Below are 13,424 nucleotides of genomic sequence, written 5' to 3'. Positions count from 1 at the left end.
CATGTCCCGTGTCCCCATGTCCCCATGTCCCAAATGTCCCCATGTCCTGTGTCCCCATGTCCCCATGTCCCCATGTCCCCCTGTCCCCATGTCCTGTGTCCCCATATCCCCATCCTGTGTCCCGCGTCCCCATGTCCCTGTCCCAAATGTCCCCATGTCCCCATGTCCTGTGTCCCCATGTCCCCATGACCCGTGTCCCCATGTCCCCATGTCCCCATGTCCCTGTCCCAAATGTCCCTGTGTCCCCATGTCCCTGTCCCAAATGTCCCCATGTCCCCATGTCCTGTGTCCCCATGTCCCCATGTCCTGTGTCCCCATGTCCTCTCTGTCCCCATGTCCTCTCTGTCCCCATGTCCTGTGTCCCCACGTCCCCCTGTCCCTGTCCCAAATGTCCCCATGTCCCCATGACCTGTGTCCCCACGTCCCCCTGTCCCTGTCCCCCTGTCCCCATGTCCCCATGTCCTGTGTCCCCATGTCCTCTCTGTCCCCATGTCCTGTGTCCCCGTGTCCCCCCGTGTCCCCCCGTGTCCCCCCGTGTCCCCCCGGCTCCCCAGGCGTGCTGTCACCCTGCTGGCTCCAGCCCCCGGGGGTTGAGCCGGGGACACCCCCGGGGACGCGGCCGGGGGCGGGCAGAGGCTCCGGTGGTGTCACGGTGGCGACACCGAGCAGTGGCAGGGTCAGCTGTCACGGGAGGCGACAGGGACGGCCCCGGCAAGCCTCGGGCCCCTCCTTCGCCCCTGCTCTGTCCTGTTCCCATCCCGTTCCCATCCCGTTCTTACCCCGTTCCCATCCCGTTCCCATTCCTGTTCCTATCCCGGTTTCTCCCCGTTCCCATCCCGTTCCCATCCCGTTCTTACCCCGTTCCCATCCCGTTCCCATTCCTGTTCCTATCCCGGTTTCTCCCCGTTCCCATCCCGTTCCCATCCCGTTCCCATCCCATTCCCATCCCGTTCCCATCCCGTTCCTACCCCGTTCCCATCCCGTTCTTACCCCGTTCCCATCCCGTTCCCATCCCGTTCTTACCCCGTTCCCATTCCTGTTCCTATCCCGGTTTCTCCCCATTCCTATCCCCTCCCCATCCCGTTCCCATCCCCGTTCCCATCCCGTTCCCACCCCGTTCCCATCCCATTCCCATTCCTGTTCCTATCCCGGTTTCTCCCTGTTCCCATCCCGTTCCTACCCCGTTCCCATCCCGTTCCCATCCCCGTTCCCATCCCGTTCCTACCCCGTTCCCATCTCCATTCCCATCCCATTCCCATCCCTGCTCCTATCCCGGTTTCTCCCTGTTCCCATCCCGTCCCCATCCCGTTCCCATCCTGTTCCCATCCCCATTCCTATCCCGTTCCCATCTCCATTCCCATCCCGTTCCCATTCCTGTTCCTATCCCGGTTTCTCCCCGTTCCCATCCCCGTTCCCTCTCTCCCGATCCCCCTCCCGGTCCCTCCCTGGCTCCCGCCCCGGTTCCTCTCCCGGTTCCTCCGCCCATCTGTCCCCGCGCCCTCTCCCGGCCCTTTCCCGAACCCTCCTCGTCCCCCCCGCTCCTCCCCCGGTCCCTGCTCCGGTCCAGCCCCTTCTCGACCCATCCCCGGTCCTTCCTCCGCTCCACTTCCATCCCGGTTCCTCCCCGCTCCATCCCCGCTCTATCCCTGCTTCATCCCCCAGTCCCTCTTCCGGACCACTTCCACCCCTCGGTCCATTCCCGGTCCCTCCCCGTTCTATCCCCGCTCCATTCCCGGTCCCTCCCCCGCTCCATCCCGATCCATTCCCCGGTCCCTCCCCAGTCCAGCCCTCTCCCCCTCCATCCCCGGTCTATCCCTGGTCCCTCCCCCGCTCCCTCCCGGTCCCTCGCGGTCCCTCTCCTCTCCATCCCCATCTCTCCCGGTCCCTCGCGGTCCCTCCCCCGTCCCTCCCCTCTCCATCCCCATCCCTCCCCGGTCCCTCCCCGGTCCCTCCCGGTCCCTCCCCTCTCCATCCCCATCCCTCCCGGTCCCTCCCGGTCCCTCCCCTCTCCATCCCCATCCCTCCCGGTCCCTCCCGGTCCCTCCCCTCTCCATCCCCATCCCTCCCCGTCCCTCCCCGTCCCTCCCCTCTCCATCCCCATCTCTCCCGGTCCCTCCCGGTCCCTCCCCTCTCCATCCCCATCCCTCCCCGGTCCCTCCCGGTCCCTCCCCTCTCCATCCTCATCTCTCCCGGTCCCTCCCCGTCCCTCCCCTCTCCATCCCCATCCCTCCCCGGTCCCTCCCCGGTCTCTCCCCTCTCCATCCCCATCCCTCCCCGATCCCTCCCGGTCCCTCCCCTCTCCATCCCCATCCCTCCCCGATCCCTCCCGGTCCCTCCCGGTCCCTCCCCTCTCCATCCCCATCCCTCCCGGTCCCTCCCGGTCTCTCCCCTCTCCATCCCCATCCCTCCCGGTCCCTCCCGGTCCCTCCCCTCTCCATCCCCATCTCTCCCGGTCCCTCCCCGTCCCTCCCCTCTCCATCCCCATCCCTCCCCGGTCCCTCGCGGTCCCTCCCCTGTCCCTCCCCGCCCCCCCCCCGCCCCTCGGGGCTCCCTCCCCGTGCCCGTCCCGCGGAGCCTCGCCGTGCCCGGTGCCAGAGCAGCGGGGGCGGCCATGGGGAAGGATTATTACCGCACGCTGGGGCTGTCCCGGGGGGCCTCCGCCGCCGACATCCGCCGCGCGTACCGGCGGCAGGCGCTGCGCTGCCACCCCGACAAGGACCGCTCGCCGGGCGCCGAGCAGCGCTTCAAGGAGGTGGCCGAGGCCTACGACGTGCTCAGCGACCCCAAAAAACGGGAGATCTTCGACAAGTACGGGGAGGAGGGTGAGCGGCGGCACCGGGGGGCCGGGGGGGGGCCGGGCCGGGGGTTTGGGGGGCAGTGAGGGGGTCTGGGGGCAGGCGGGGAGGGCGTTTGGGGGGCAGTGAGGGGGTCTGGGGGCAGGTGGGGAGGGGGTTTGGGGGGTACGGGAGGGGCAGTGAGAGGGTGAGGGGGTCTGGGGCAGGCAGAGAGGGGGTCTGGGGGCAGGCGGGGAGGGGGTTTGGGGGGTACGGGAGGGGCAGTGAGGGGGCCTGGGGGTCGGGGGCAGTCGGGGAGGGGGTCTGGGGGTCGGAGGGGGTGTGGGGAGGGCAGGGGGGAGGTGGGCTGGGGCAAAGGGGGGGGGTCGGGGGTGTTGGGGCGCAGGTGAGGGTGGGGGTCTGGAGGGGAGATTGCGGGGGGGGAGCGAGGGGTGGGGGTCTTGGGGGTGACAGCCAGGCAGGTGAGGGGGTGGGGACAGGTGACAGGGACAGGTGGCGGGGCCAGGATCGGGGCTTGGGGGGCACAGGCACGAGGGTGGCGGCAGGGCGACGGCAGGCGTGGCACAGAGAGGGGCACGGGGGTGGGCTCCGTGGTTGGTAGCCCGCGTGGCCAGCAAGGCTGGCGGTGGCCGGCGCCAGGCCAGCAGCCCGGGGCGGGGGAGCCAGGCAGGGCGCCGGGGCGTGCCGGGGGGGTGCCGCCGGAGCCGGCTGGGCCTGTTGGGGCCCGTCCGGGACCGTCAGCGGCGTCGGCGCCACGGGCAGAACCGGTTCCCCACGCCCTCGGCCGCCCCACGCCCTGCCCGCGGCTCACCCCGCACCCTCCGGCGGCGCGGCCGGGGGGCTGATGGGCGCCTTCCCCCCCAACTGCCAGGGCTGAAAGGGGGAGCCCCGACCCCCGGGCCGGGGGGCTCCAACGGCCCCACCTTCACCTACACGTTCCGCGGCGACCCGCACGCCATGTTCGCCGAGTTCTTCGACGGGCGCAACCCCTTCGACACCTTCTTCGTGCAGCGCAACGGCGACGATGAGGACGGCGACGAGGCCTTCAACACCTTCCACGTGGGGGGCTTCGGCAGCGTCAGCTTCCCGCGGGGCCGGGGGGGCGAGGGCCGCAAGCAGGACCCCCCCGTGCTGTACGACCTGCGCGTGTCGCTGGAGGAGATCTACAGCGGCTGCACCAAGAAGATGAAGATCTCCCACAAGCGCCTCGGCCCCGACGGGAAGACGGTGAGGAACGAGGACAAGATCTTGACCATCGAGGTGAAGCGAGGGTGGAAGGAGGGCACCAAGATCACCTTCCCCAAGGAGGGCGACCAGACCCCCAACAACATCCCGGCCGACGTGGTGTTCGTGCTCAAGGACAAGCCGCACGACGTGTTCCGCCGCGAGGGCTCCGACATCGTCTACCCGGCCAAGATCAGCCTGCGCGAGGTGAGCGGGGCCGGCCCGCCAGGGGCTGGGCTGGCTGGGCTTGGTGGGGACATCAGGGCTGGGTGGGCTTGGTGGGGATGATGGAGGTGGGATGGGCTTGGTGGGGATGATGGAGGTGGGATGGGCTTGGTGGGGATGATGGAGGTGGGATGGGCTTGGTGGGGATGATGGAGGTGGGATGGGCTTGGTGGAGACATCAGGGCTGGGTGGGCTTGGTGGGGATGATGGAGGTGGGATGGGCTTGGTGGGGATGATGGAGGTGGGATGGGCTTGGTGGGGATGATGGAGGTGGGATGGGCTTGGTGGAGACATCAGGGCTGGGTGGGCTTGGTGGGGATGATGGAGGTGGGATGGGCTTGGTGGGGACATCAAGGAGTGGGTGGGCTTGGTGGAGATGATGGAGGTGGGATGGGCTTGGTGGGGACATCAGGGCTGGGTGGGCTTGGTGGGGATGATGGAGATAAGATGGGCTTGGTGGGGACATCAAGGAGGGGATGGGCTTGGTGGAGATGATGGAGATAAGATGGGCTTGGTGGGGATGATGGAGGTGGGATGGGCTTGGTGGGGACATCAGGGATGGGTGGGCTTGGTGGGGATGTCAGAGATGGGGTGGTCTTGGTGGGGGCATCGGGGTGGGTGGGTGACAGTGGAGACACTGGGGTTGGGGTGGTGTTGGTGGGGACATCGGGGCTGGGGTGGCAGTGGGGACACTGGGTGTGGGATGGTCTTGGTGGGGACATTGGGGTGGGGTGGTCTTGGTGTGGACGTCGGGGCTGGGGTGGCAGTGGGGACATTGGAGTGGGGTGGTCTTGGTGGGGACGTCGGGGCTGGGGTGGCGGTGGGGACATTGAGGGTGCGTTGGTCTTGGTGGGGACATTGGGGTGGGGTGGTCTTGGTGGGGATGTCGGAGATGGGGTGGCAGTGGGGACATTGGGGTGGGGTGGTCTTGGTGGGGACATTGGGGTGGGGTGGTCTTGGTGGGGATGTCGGAGATGAGGTGGCAGTGGGGACATTGGGAGTGGGGTAGTCTTGGTGGGGACATTGGGGTGGGGTGGTCTTGGTGAGGATGTCGGAGATGGGGTGGCAGTGGGGACATTGGGGGTGCATTGGTCTTGGTGGGGACATTGGGGTGGGGTGGTCTTGGTGGGGATGTCGGAGATGGGCTGGTCTTGGTGGGGACATTGGGGTGGGGTGGTCTTGGTGGGGATATTGGAGATGGGGTGGCAGTGGGGACATTGGGAGTGGGGTGGTCTTGGTGGGGACATTGGGGTGGGGTGGTCTTGGTGGGGATGTCGGAGATGGGCTGGTCTTGGTGGGGACATTGGGAGTGGGTGGCAATGGGGACGTTGGGAGTGGGGCGGTCTTGGGGACATCAAGGGGTGGGTGGTGGTGGGGACACTGAGGGCGGGGTGGTCTTGGTGGGGACATTGGAGATGGGGTGGGCTTAGTGGGGACGTCAGGGGTTGGTCTTGGTGGTGGTGGGGACCTGGGGGCTGGGGTGGTCTCCAGGGGACGTCAGATGGGGACATTGAGCTGGGGTGGTCTCGGTGGGGACATCAGGGGTGGGTGGGTGGCAGTTGGGGTCACTGTGGGGTCACTGTGGGGGTCAGTGGGGGGTCACTCTGGGGGTCACTGTGGGGTCACTGGTCACTCTGAGGGGTCACTGTGGGGTCACTGTGGGGGGTCACTGGGGGGTTACTCTGGTCACTCTGAGGGGTCACTGAGGGGTCACTCAGAGGGGTCACTCAGGTCACTCTGAGGGGCCACGGTGGGGGTCACTGTGGGGGGTCACTGGGGGGTTACTCAGAGGGGCCACGGTGGGGGTCACTCTGGGGTCACTCTGAGGGGTCACTGTGGGGTCACTCAGAGGGGCCACGGTGGGGGTCACTCTGGGGTCACTCTGAGGGGTCACTGTGGGGTCACTCTGGGGGGTCACTCAGGGGTCACTCAGGGGTCACTCTGGGGTCACTCATGGCAGTGGGGCCATGCCGGGGGTTCCCCTCGGCCCAGCGCTGACCTGTCCCCGTGTCCCCATGTCCCTGACCTGTCCCCGTGTCCCTGACCTGTCCCTGTGTCCCCATGTCCCTGACCTGTCCCCGTGTCCCTGACCTGTCCCCGTGTCCCCATGTCCCTGACGTGTCCCCGTGTCCCTGACCTGTCCCCGTGTCCCTGACCTGTCCCCATGTCCCTGACCTGTCCCTGTGTCCCCATGTCCCCATGTCCCTGACCTGTCCCCATGTCCCTGACTTGTCCCCATGTCCCTGACCTGTCCCCATGTCCCTGACCTGTCCCCGTGTCCCTGACCTGTCCCCATGTCCCTGACCTGTCCCTGTGTCCCCATGTCCCCATGTCCCTGACCTGTCCCCATGTCCCTGACTTGTCCCCATGTCCCTGACCTGTCCCCATGTCCCTGACCTGTCCCCGTGTCCCCATGTCCCTGACCTGTCCCCGTGTCCCTGACCTGTCCCCATGTCCCTGACCTGTCCCTGTGTCCCCATGTCCCCATGTCCCTGACCTGTCCCCGTGTCCCTGACCTGTCCCCATGTCCCTGACTTGTCCCCATGTCCCTGACCTGTCCCCATGTCCCTGACTTGTCCCCATGTCCCTGACCTGTCCCCATGTCCCTGACCTGTCCCCATGTCCCTGACCTGTCCCCGTGTCCCTGACCTGTCCCCATGTCCCTGACCTGTCCCCGTGTCCCTGACCTGTCCCCATGTCCCTGACTTGTCCCCATGTCCCTGACCTGTCCCCATGTCCCTGACCTGTCCCCGTGTCCCTGACCTGTCCCCATGTCCCTGACCTGTCCCTGTGTCCCCATGTCCCCATGTCCCTGACCTGTCCCTGTGTCCCTGACCTGTCCCCATGTCCCTGACTTGTCCCCATGTCCCTGACCTGTCCCCATGTCCCTGACCTGTCCCTGTGTCCCTGACCTGTCCCCGTGTCCCTGACCTGTCCCCATGTCCCTGACTTGTCCCCATGTCCCTGACCTGTCCCCATGTCCCTGACCTGTCCCTGTGTCCCCATGTCCCCATGTCCCTGACCTGTCCCCGTGTCCCCATGTCCCTGACCTGTCCCCGTGTCCCTGACCTGTCCCCATGTCCCTGACCTGTCCCCGTGTCCCTGACCTGTCCCCATGTCCCTGACCTGTCCCTGTGTCCCCATGTCCCCATGTCCCTGACCTGTCCCCGTGTCCCTGACCTGTCCCCATGTCCCTGACCTGTCCCCGTGTCCCCATGTCCCTGACCTGTCCCTGTGTCCCCATGTCCCCATGTCCCTGACCTGTCCCTGTGTCCCCATGTCCCCATGTCCCTGACCTGTCCCCATGTCCCTGACCTGTCCCTGTGTCCCTGACCTGTCCCCATGTCCCTGACCTGTCCCCGTGTCCCCATGTCCCTGACCTGTCCCCGTGTCCCTGACCTGTCCCCATGTCCCTGACCTGTCCCTGTGTCCCCATGTCCCCATGTCCCTGACCTGTCCCTGTGTCCCCATGTCCCCATGTCCCTGACCTGTCCCCATGTCCCTGACCTGTCCCTGTGTCCCTGACCTGTCCCCATGTCCCTGACCTGTCCCCGTGTCCCCATGTCCCTGACCTGTCCCCGTGTCCCCATGTCCCTGACCTGTCCCCGTGTCCCTGACCTGTCCCCATGTCCCTGACCTGTCCCTGTGTCCCCATGTCCCCATGTCCCTGACCTGTCACAGACCTGTCCCCCGTGTCGTGTGGCTGCACGGTGACCGTCCCCACGCTGGACGGCCGCTCCATCCCCATGGTGTTCCAGGGGACCTCCGTGTCCCTGTGTCCCCCTGTGTCCCCCTGTGTCCCCATGTCCCTGACGTGTCCCCATGTCCCCGTGTCCCTGACGTGTCCCTGACGTGTCCCCAGGCTCTGTGTGGCTGCACGGTGACCGTCCCCACGCTGGACGGCTGCTCCATCCCCATGGTGTTCCAGGACGTGGAACACCTCCGTGTCCCTGTGTCCCCCTGTGTCCCCTGTGTGGCTGACGTGTCCCCGTGTCCCTGACATGTCCCCATGTCCCTGACGTGTCCCTGACGTGTCCCCGTGTCCCTGACGTGTCCCCAGGCTCTGTGTGGCTGCACGGTGACCGTCCCCACGCTGGACGGCCGCTCCATCCCCATGGTGTTCCAGGACGTGGAACACCTCCGTGTCCCTGTGTCCCCCTGTATCCCCCTGTGTCCCCATGTCCCTGACGTGTCCCCATGTCCCCGTGTCCCTGACGTGTCCCCATGTCCCTGACATGTCCCTGACGTGTCCCTGACGTGTCCCCAGGCTCTGTGTGGCTGCACGGTGACCGTCCCCACGCTGGACGGCCGCTCCATCCCCATGGTGTTCCAGGACAGGGAACACCTCCGTGTCCCTGTGTCCCCCTGTGTCCCCCTGTGTCCCCATGTCCCTGATGTGTCCCCATGTCCCCGTGTCCCTGATGTGTCCCTGACGTGTCCCCATGTCCCTGACGTGTCCCCGTGTCCCTGACGTGTCCCCATGTCCCTGACGTGTCCCCAGGCTCTGTGTGGCTGCACGGTGACCGTCCCCACGCTGGACGGCCGCTCCATCCCCATGGTGTTCCAGGACAGGGAACACCTCCGTGTCCCTGTGTCCCCCTGTGTCCCCCTGTGTCCCCATGTCCCTGATGTGTCCCCATGTCCCCGTGTCCCTGATGTGTCCCTGACGTGTCCCCATGTCCCTGACGTGTCCCCGTGTCCCTGACGTGTCCCCATGTCCCTGACGTGTCCCCAGGCTCTGTGTGGCTGCACGGTGACCGTCCCCACGCTGGACGGCCGCTCCATCCCCATGGTGTTCCAGGACGTGGAACACCTCCGTGTCCCCCTGTGTCCCCTGTGTCCCCCTGTGTCCCCATGTCCCTGACGTGTCCCCATGTCCCCGTGTCCCTGACGTGTCCCCATGTCCCTGACGTGTCCCCAGGCTCTGTGTGGCTGCACGGTGACCGTCCCCACGCTGGACGGCCGCTCCATCCCCATGGTGTTCCAGGACGTGCTCAAGCCGGGCGTCAAGCGCCGCGTGCCGGGCGAGGGGCTGCCCTTCCCTCGCTCGCCCGAGCAGCGCGGCGACCTCGTCATCGAGTTCGAGGTCAAATTCCCCGACAGGATTCCCCCGGCCTCCAAAACCCTCCTGGAGCAGATCCTGCCCCTCTAGTGCCCCCCAAAACCCCGCCCGGGGGGCTGCGGGGGGTGCGGACTCGGGGGGAGACCCCCTGAAACACCCCCGGCTTCGGGGGGTCTCGCTGGGCTCCTCCGCCTTGGGGGTTTTGGGGTGTCCCTGTGCCCAGTCTCGGAGCTCGGAGGGGTTTTGGGGTCACCCCGCTGTCCCGGGGGTTTTGGGGTGTTCCTGTTTCCAATCTCAAAGCACTGAGGGGTTTTGGGGTGTCCCTGTTTCCAATCTCAAAGCACTGAGGGGTTTTGGGGTGTCCCTGTGCCCAGTCTCAGAGCTCGGAGGGGTTTTGGGGTCACCCCGCTGTCCCGGGGGTTTTGGGGTGTCCCTGTTTCCAATCTCAAAGCACTGAGGGGTTTTGGGGTCACCCCCCTGTCGTGGGGATTTCGGGGTGTCCCTGTGCCCAGTCTCGGAGCTCGGAGGGGTTTTGGGGTCACCCCGCTGTCGTGGGGGTTTTGGGGTGTCCCTGTTTCCAATCTCAAAGCACTGAGGGGTTTTGGGGTGTCCCTGTGCCCAGTCTCGGAGCTCGGAGGGGTTTTGGGGTCACCCCGCTGTCGTGGGGGTTTTGGGGTGTCCCTGTTTCCAATCTCAAAGCACTGAGGGGTTTTGGGGTGTCCCTGTTTCCAATCTCAAAGCACTGAGGGGTTTTGGGGTGTCCCTGTGCCCAGTCTCAGAGCTCGGAGGGGTTTTGGGGTCACCCCGCTGTCCCGGGGGTTTTGGGGTGTCCCTGTTTCCAATCTCAAAGCACTGAGGGGTTTTGGGGCGTCCCTGTGCCCAGTCTCGGAGCTCGGAGGGGTTTTGGGGTCACCCCTCTGTCCCGGGGGTTTTGGGGTGTCCCTGTGCCCAGTCTCGGAGCTCGGAGGGGTTTTGGGGTCACCCCGCTGTCCCGGGGGTTTTGGGGTGTCTCCCCCCCCCAGCGTGGAGGTCCGGGTGACCTGTGTGCTGTGGCTTTGGGGGAATTTGGGGGTCCCCGGGGGGTTTTTGGGGGGTCTCGAGGGGTTTCTGCGGGGTCCCGAGGTGCCCTTGTGGGGACTTGGGGGTCCCCGGGGGGTTTTTGGGGGGTCTCGGGGTGTCCCGGTCACCCCATGTCTGCGCTTTGGGGGTCCCGAGGTGCCTTTGTGGGGATTTGGGGGTCCCCGGGGGGTTTTTGGGGGGTCTGGAGGGGTTTCTGGGGGGTCCCGAGGTGCCTTTATGGGAATTTGGGGGTCCCCGGGGTGTTTTGGAGGGTCTCGAGGGGTTTCTGGGGGGTCCCTGATGTGCCTTTATGGGAATTTGGGGGTCGCAGGGTGTTTTTGGGGGGTCTCGTGGGGTTTCTGGGGGGTCCCGAGGTGCCCTTGTGGGAATTTGGGGGTCCCCGGGAGGTTTTTGGGGGGTCTCGAAGGGTTTTTTTGGGGGTCCCGAGGTGCCTTTATGGGAATTTGGGGGTCCCCGGGGTGTTTTTGGGGGGTCCCTGATGTGCCTTTATGGGAATTTGGGGGTCCCCCGGGGGGTTTTTGGGGGGTCTTGGGGTGTCCCCGTCACCCCATGTCTGCACTTTGGGGGTCCCGAGGTGCCTTTATGGGAATTTGGGGGTCCCCGGGGGGTTTTTGGGGGTCCCTGATGTGCCTTTATGGGAATTTGGGGGTCCCCGGGGGGTTTTGGGGGGTCTGGAGGGGTTTCTGTGGGGTCCCGAGGTGCCTTTGTGGGAATTTGGGGGTCCCCGGGGTGTTTTTGGGGGGTCTCGAGGGGTTTCTGGGGGGTCCCGAGGTGCCTTTGTGGGAATTTGGGGGTCCCCGGGGTGTTTTTGGGGGGTCTCGAGGGGTTTCTGGGGGGTCCCGAGGTGCCTTTGTGGGAATTTGGGGGTCCCCGGGGTGTTTTTGGGGGTCCCTGATGTGCCTTTATGGGAATTTGGGGGTCCCCCTCTGTCCTTGACCCCCCCATTTTGGGGGTCTTCAGGTGCCCTTGTCCCCCAGTTTTGGGGGTGCCCGGGTGTTCTTGTCCCCCACATTTTGGGGGTCTTTGTCCCCCCACTTTGGGGTTCCCCAGGTGTTTCTGCTCCCCCATTTTGGGGGTCCCCAGCAGTCCCTGCTCCCCTATTTTGGGGGTCTCTGGAGGTCCCTGACCCCCCCATTTTGGGGGTCCCCAGGAATCCTTGCTCCCCCATTTTGGGGGTCCCCTGTGTCCCTGCTCCCCCTTTTTGGGGGTCCCCAGCACTCCCTGCTCCCCCATTTTGGGGGTCCCCTGGTGTTTTTGCTCCCCCATTTTGGGGGTCTCTGGAGGTCCCTGACCCCCCCATTTTGGGGGGTCCCCAGCACTCCCTGCTCCCCCATTTTAGGGGTCCCCAGGAATCCCTGACCCCCACATTTTGGGGGTCCCCAGGAATTCTTGCTCCCCCATTTTGGGGGTCCCCAGGAATCCCTGCTCCCCCATTTTGGGGGTCCCCAGGAGTCCCTCACCCCCCCATTTTGGGGGTCCCCAGGAGTCCCTGCTCCCCAATTTTGGGGGTCTCTGGAGGTCCCTGACCCCCCCATTTTGGGGGGTCTCTGGAGGTCCCTGACCCCCCCAATTTTCGGGATCCCCAGGAGTCCCTGACCCCCCCCATTTTGGGGGTCCCCAGGAATCCCTGCTGCCCCATTTTGGGGGTCCCCAGGAGTCCCTGCTCCCCAATTTTGGGGGTCTCTGGAGGTCCCTGACCCCCCCCATTTTGGGGGTCCCCAGGAATCCTTGCCCCCCTCCCCCCACCCCCAGGGCTGTATTTGGGGGGGGGGGGGTCCCCACATCCCCTCCCCCCCATTTTGGGGTCCGATATTTGGGGGGGGGGGTTCCCTTCCCAGCCCCCCCAAACCAGGGGGGACCCCCGGGGGGGGGAGGGGGTGGGGGGGGGCCGCGGGCGGCTCGGGGTGGGGGAGGGGCCGGGAGGGGCGGGGCCCTCGCGGTTTTTGGGGTGAAACCGCCCGGAAAAGGGTCCGGGATTAAAAACCCTGAAACCCGAGCGGGGGCTGCGTTTTGTGGGGAGGGGGCGTTGGGATTTGGGGTGGGGGAGGGGGGAAAAGGGGTGCGGACCTCCCCCCAAAAATCACACAGGGACCCCCCCACACACACACACACACAAACACAAACACACAAAGTGCGGACCCCCAAATTGGGGCTGCTCCCCCACCCCAAATTGGGGTTTGAGACCCCTCCCTAAATGGGGTTGGGGACCCCTCCCCAAATGGGGTTGGGGACCCCTCCCCAAATAGGGTTTGGGACCACAAATGGGTTTGGGACCCCTCCCCAAATGGGGTTTGGGACCCCTCCCCAAATGGGGTTGGGGACCCCTCCCCAAATAGGGTTTGGGACCACAAATGGGTTTGAGACCCCTCCCCAAAATGGGGTTTGGGACCCCTCCCCAAATGGGGTTTGGGACCCCAAATGGGGTTTGAGACCCCTCCCCAAAATGGGGTTTGGGACCCCTCCCCACATGGGTTTTGGGACCCCAAATGCGGTTTGGGACCCCTCCCCAAATGGGGTTTGGGACCCCTCCCCAAATAGGGTTTGGGTCCCCAAATGGGGTTTGAGACCCCTCCCCAAAATGGGGTTTGGGACCCCAAATGGGGTTTGAGACCCCTCCCCAAATGGGGTTTGGGACCCCTCCCCAAATTGGGGCTGCTCCCCCACCCCAAAATGGGGTTTGGGACCCCTCCCCAAATGGGGTTTGTGGGACCCCTCCCCAAATTGGTATCCAGTTGTGCCCAGGTGTGTAAGGGCTTTACAGCTGTGCCCAGCTGTGTCCCAAGTGTATAACAGCTGTGTCCCAGGTGTGCCCAGCTGTGTAACAGGTGTGCCCAGGTGTATAACAGCTGTGTCCCAGGTGTATAACAGGTGTGCCCAGGTGTTTAACAGCTGTGCCCAGCTGTGTCCCAGGTGTATAACAGGTGTGCCCAGGTGTGTCCCAGGTGTGCCCAGGTGTACAACAGCTGTGTCCCAGGTGTATAACAGGTGTGTCCCAGCTGTGCCCAGCTGTGTCCCAGGTGTACAACAGCTGTGTCCAA

The 13,424-nt window shown here is 65.8% G+C and overlaps 1 protein-coding gene across 2 annotated transcripts; it reads left to right on the top strand.

Annotated features, from left to right (window-relative positions):
• Positions 1–2,503: 2,503 nt before the first annotated feature.
• LOC137466459 (dnaJ homolog subfamily B member 1-like) lies at positions 2,504–9,405 on the top strand. Of its 2 annotated transcripts, none has more exons than XM_068178187.1 (3): positions 2,504–2,822; positions 3,667–4,226; positions 9,166–9,405. In XM_068178187.1, the coding sequence occupies exons 1-3, from the start codon at positions 2,612–2,614 to the stop codon at positions 9,394–9,396; spliced, it is 1,002 nt and encodes a 333-aa protein (XP_068034288.1). In that variant the 5' UTR covers positions 2,504–2,611; the 3' UTR covers positions 9,397–9,405. The 2 variants fall into 2 exon arrangements, with proteins under 2 accessions (XP_068034288.1, XP_068034289.1); XM_068178188.1 differs by having other exon boundaries at positions 2,677–2,808.
• Positions 9,406–13,424: the final 4,019 nt, after the last annotated feature.

The sequence above is a fragment of the Anomalospiza imberbis genome, unplaced genomic scaffold (genome assembly GCF_031753505.1).
Source record: "Anomalospiza imberbis isolate Cuckoo-Finch-1a 21T00152 unplaced genomic scaffold, ASM3175350v1 scaffold_218, whole genome shotgun sequence".
NCBI lineage: Eukaryota > Metazoa > Chordata > Aves > Passeriformes > Viduidae > Anomalospiza > Anomalospiza imberbis.
This window is presented reverse-complemented; position numbering and strand designations above follow the sequence as displayed.

Bases quoted from the DNA above. Each gene is read 5' to 3' on its own strand.
- LOC137466459 (XM_068178187.1), top strand. From the start codon at position 2,612: ATGGGGAAGGATTATTACCGCACGCTGGGGCTGTCCCGGGGGGCCTCC. The intron at 2,823-3,666 runs GTGAGCGGCGGC...CCCAACTGCCAG, and splicing joins CGACAAGTACGGGGAGGAGG to GGCTGAAAGGGGGAGCCCCG. The intron at 4,227-9,165 runs GTGAGCGGGGCC...ACGTGTCCCCAG, and splicing joins CCAAGATCAGCCTGCGCGAG to GCTCTGTGTGGCTGCACGGT.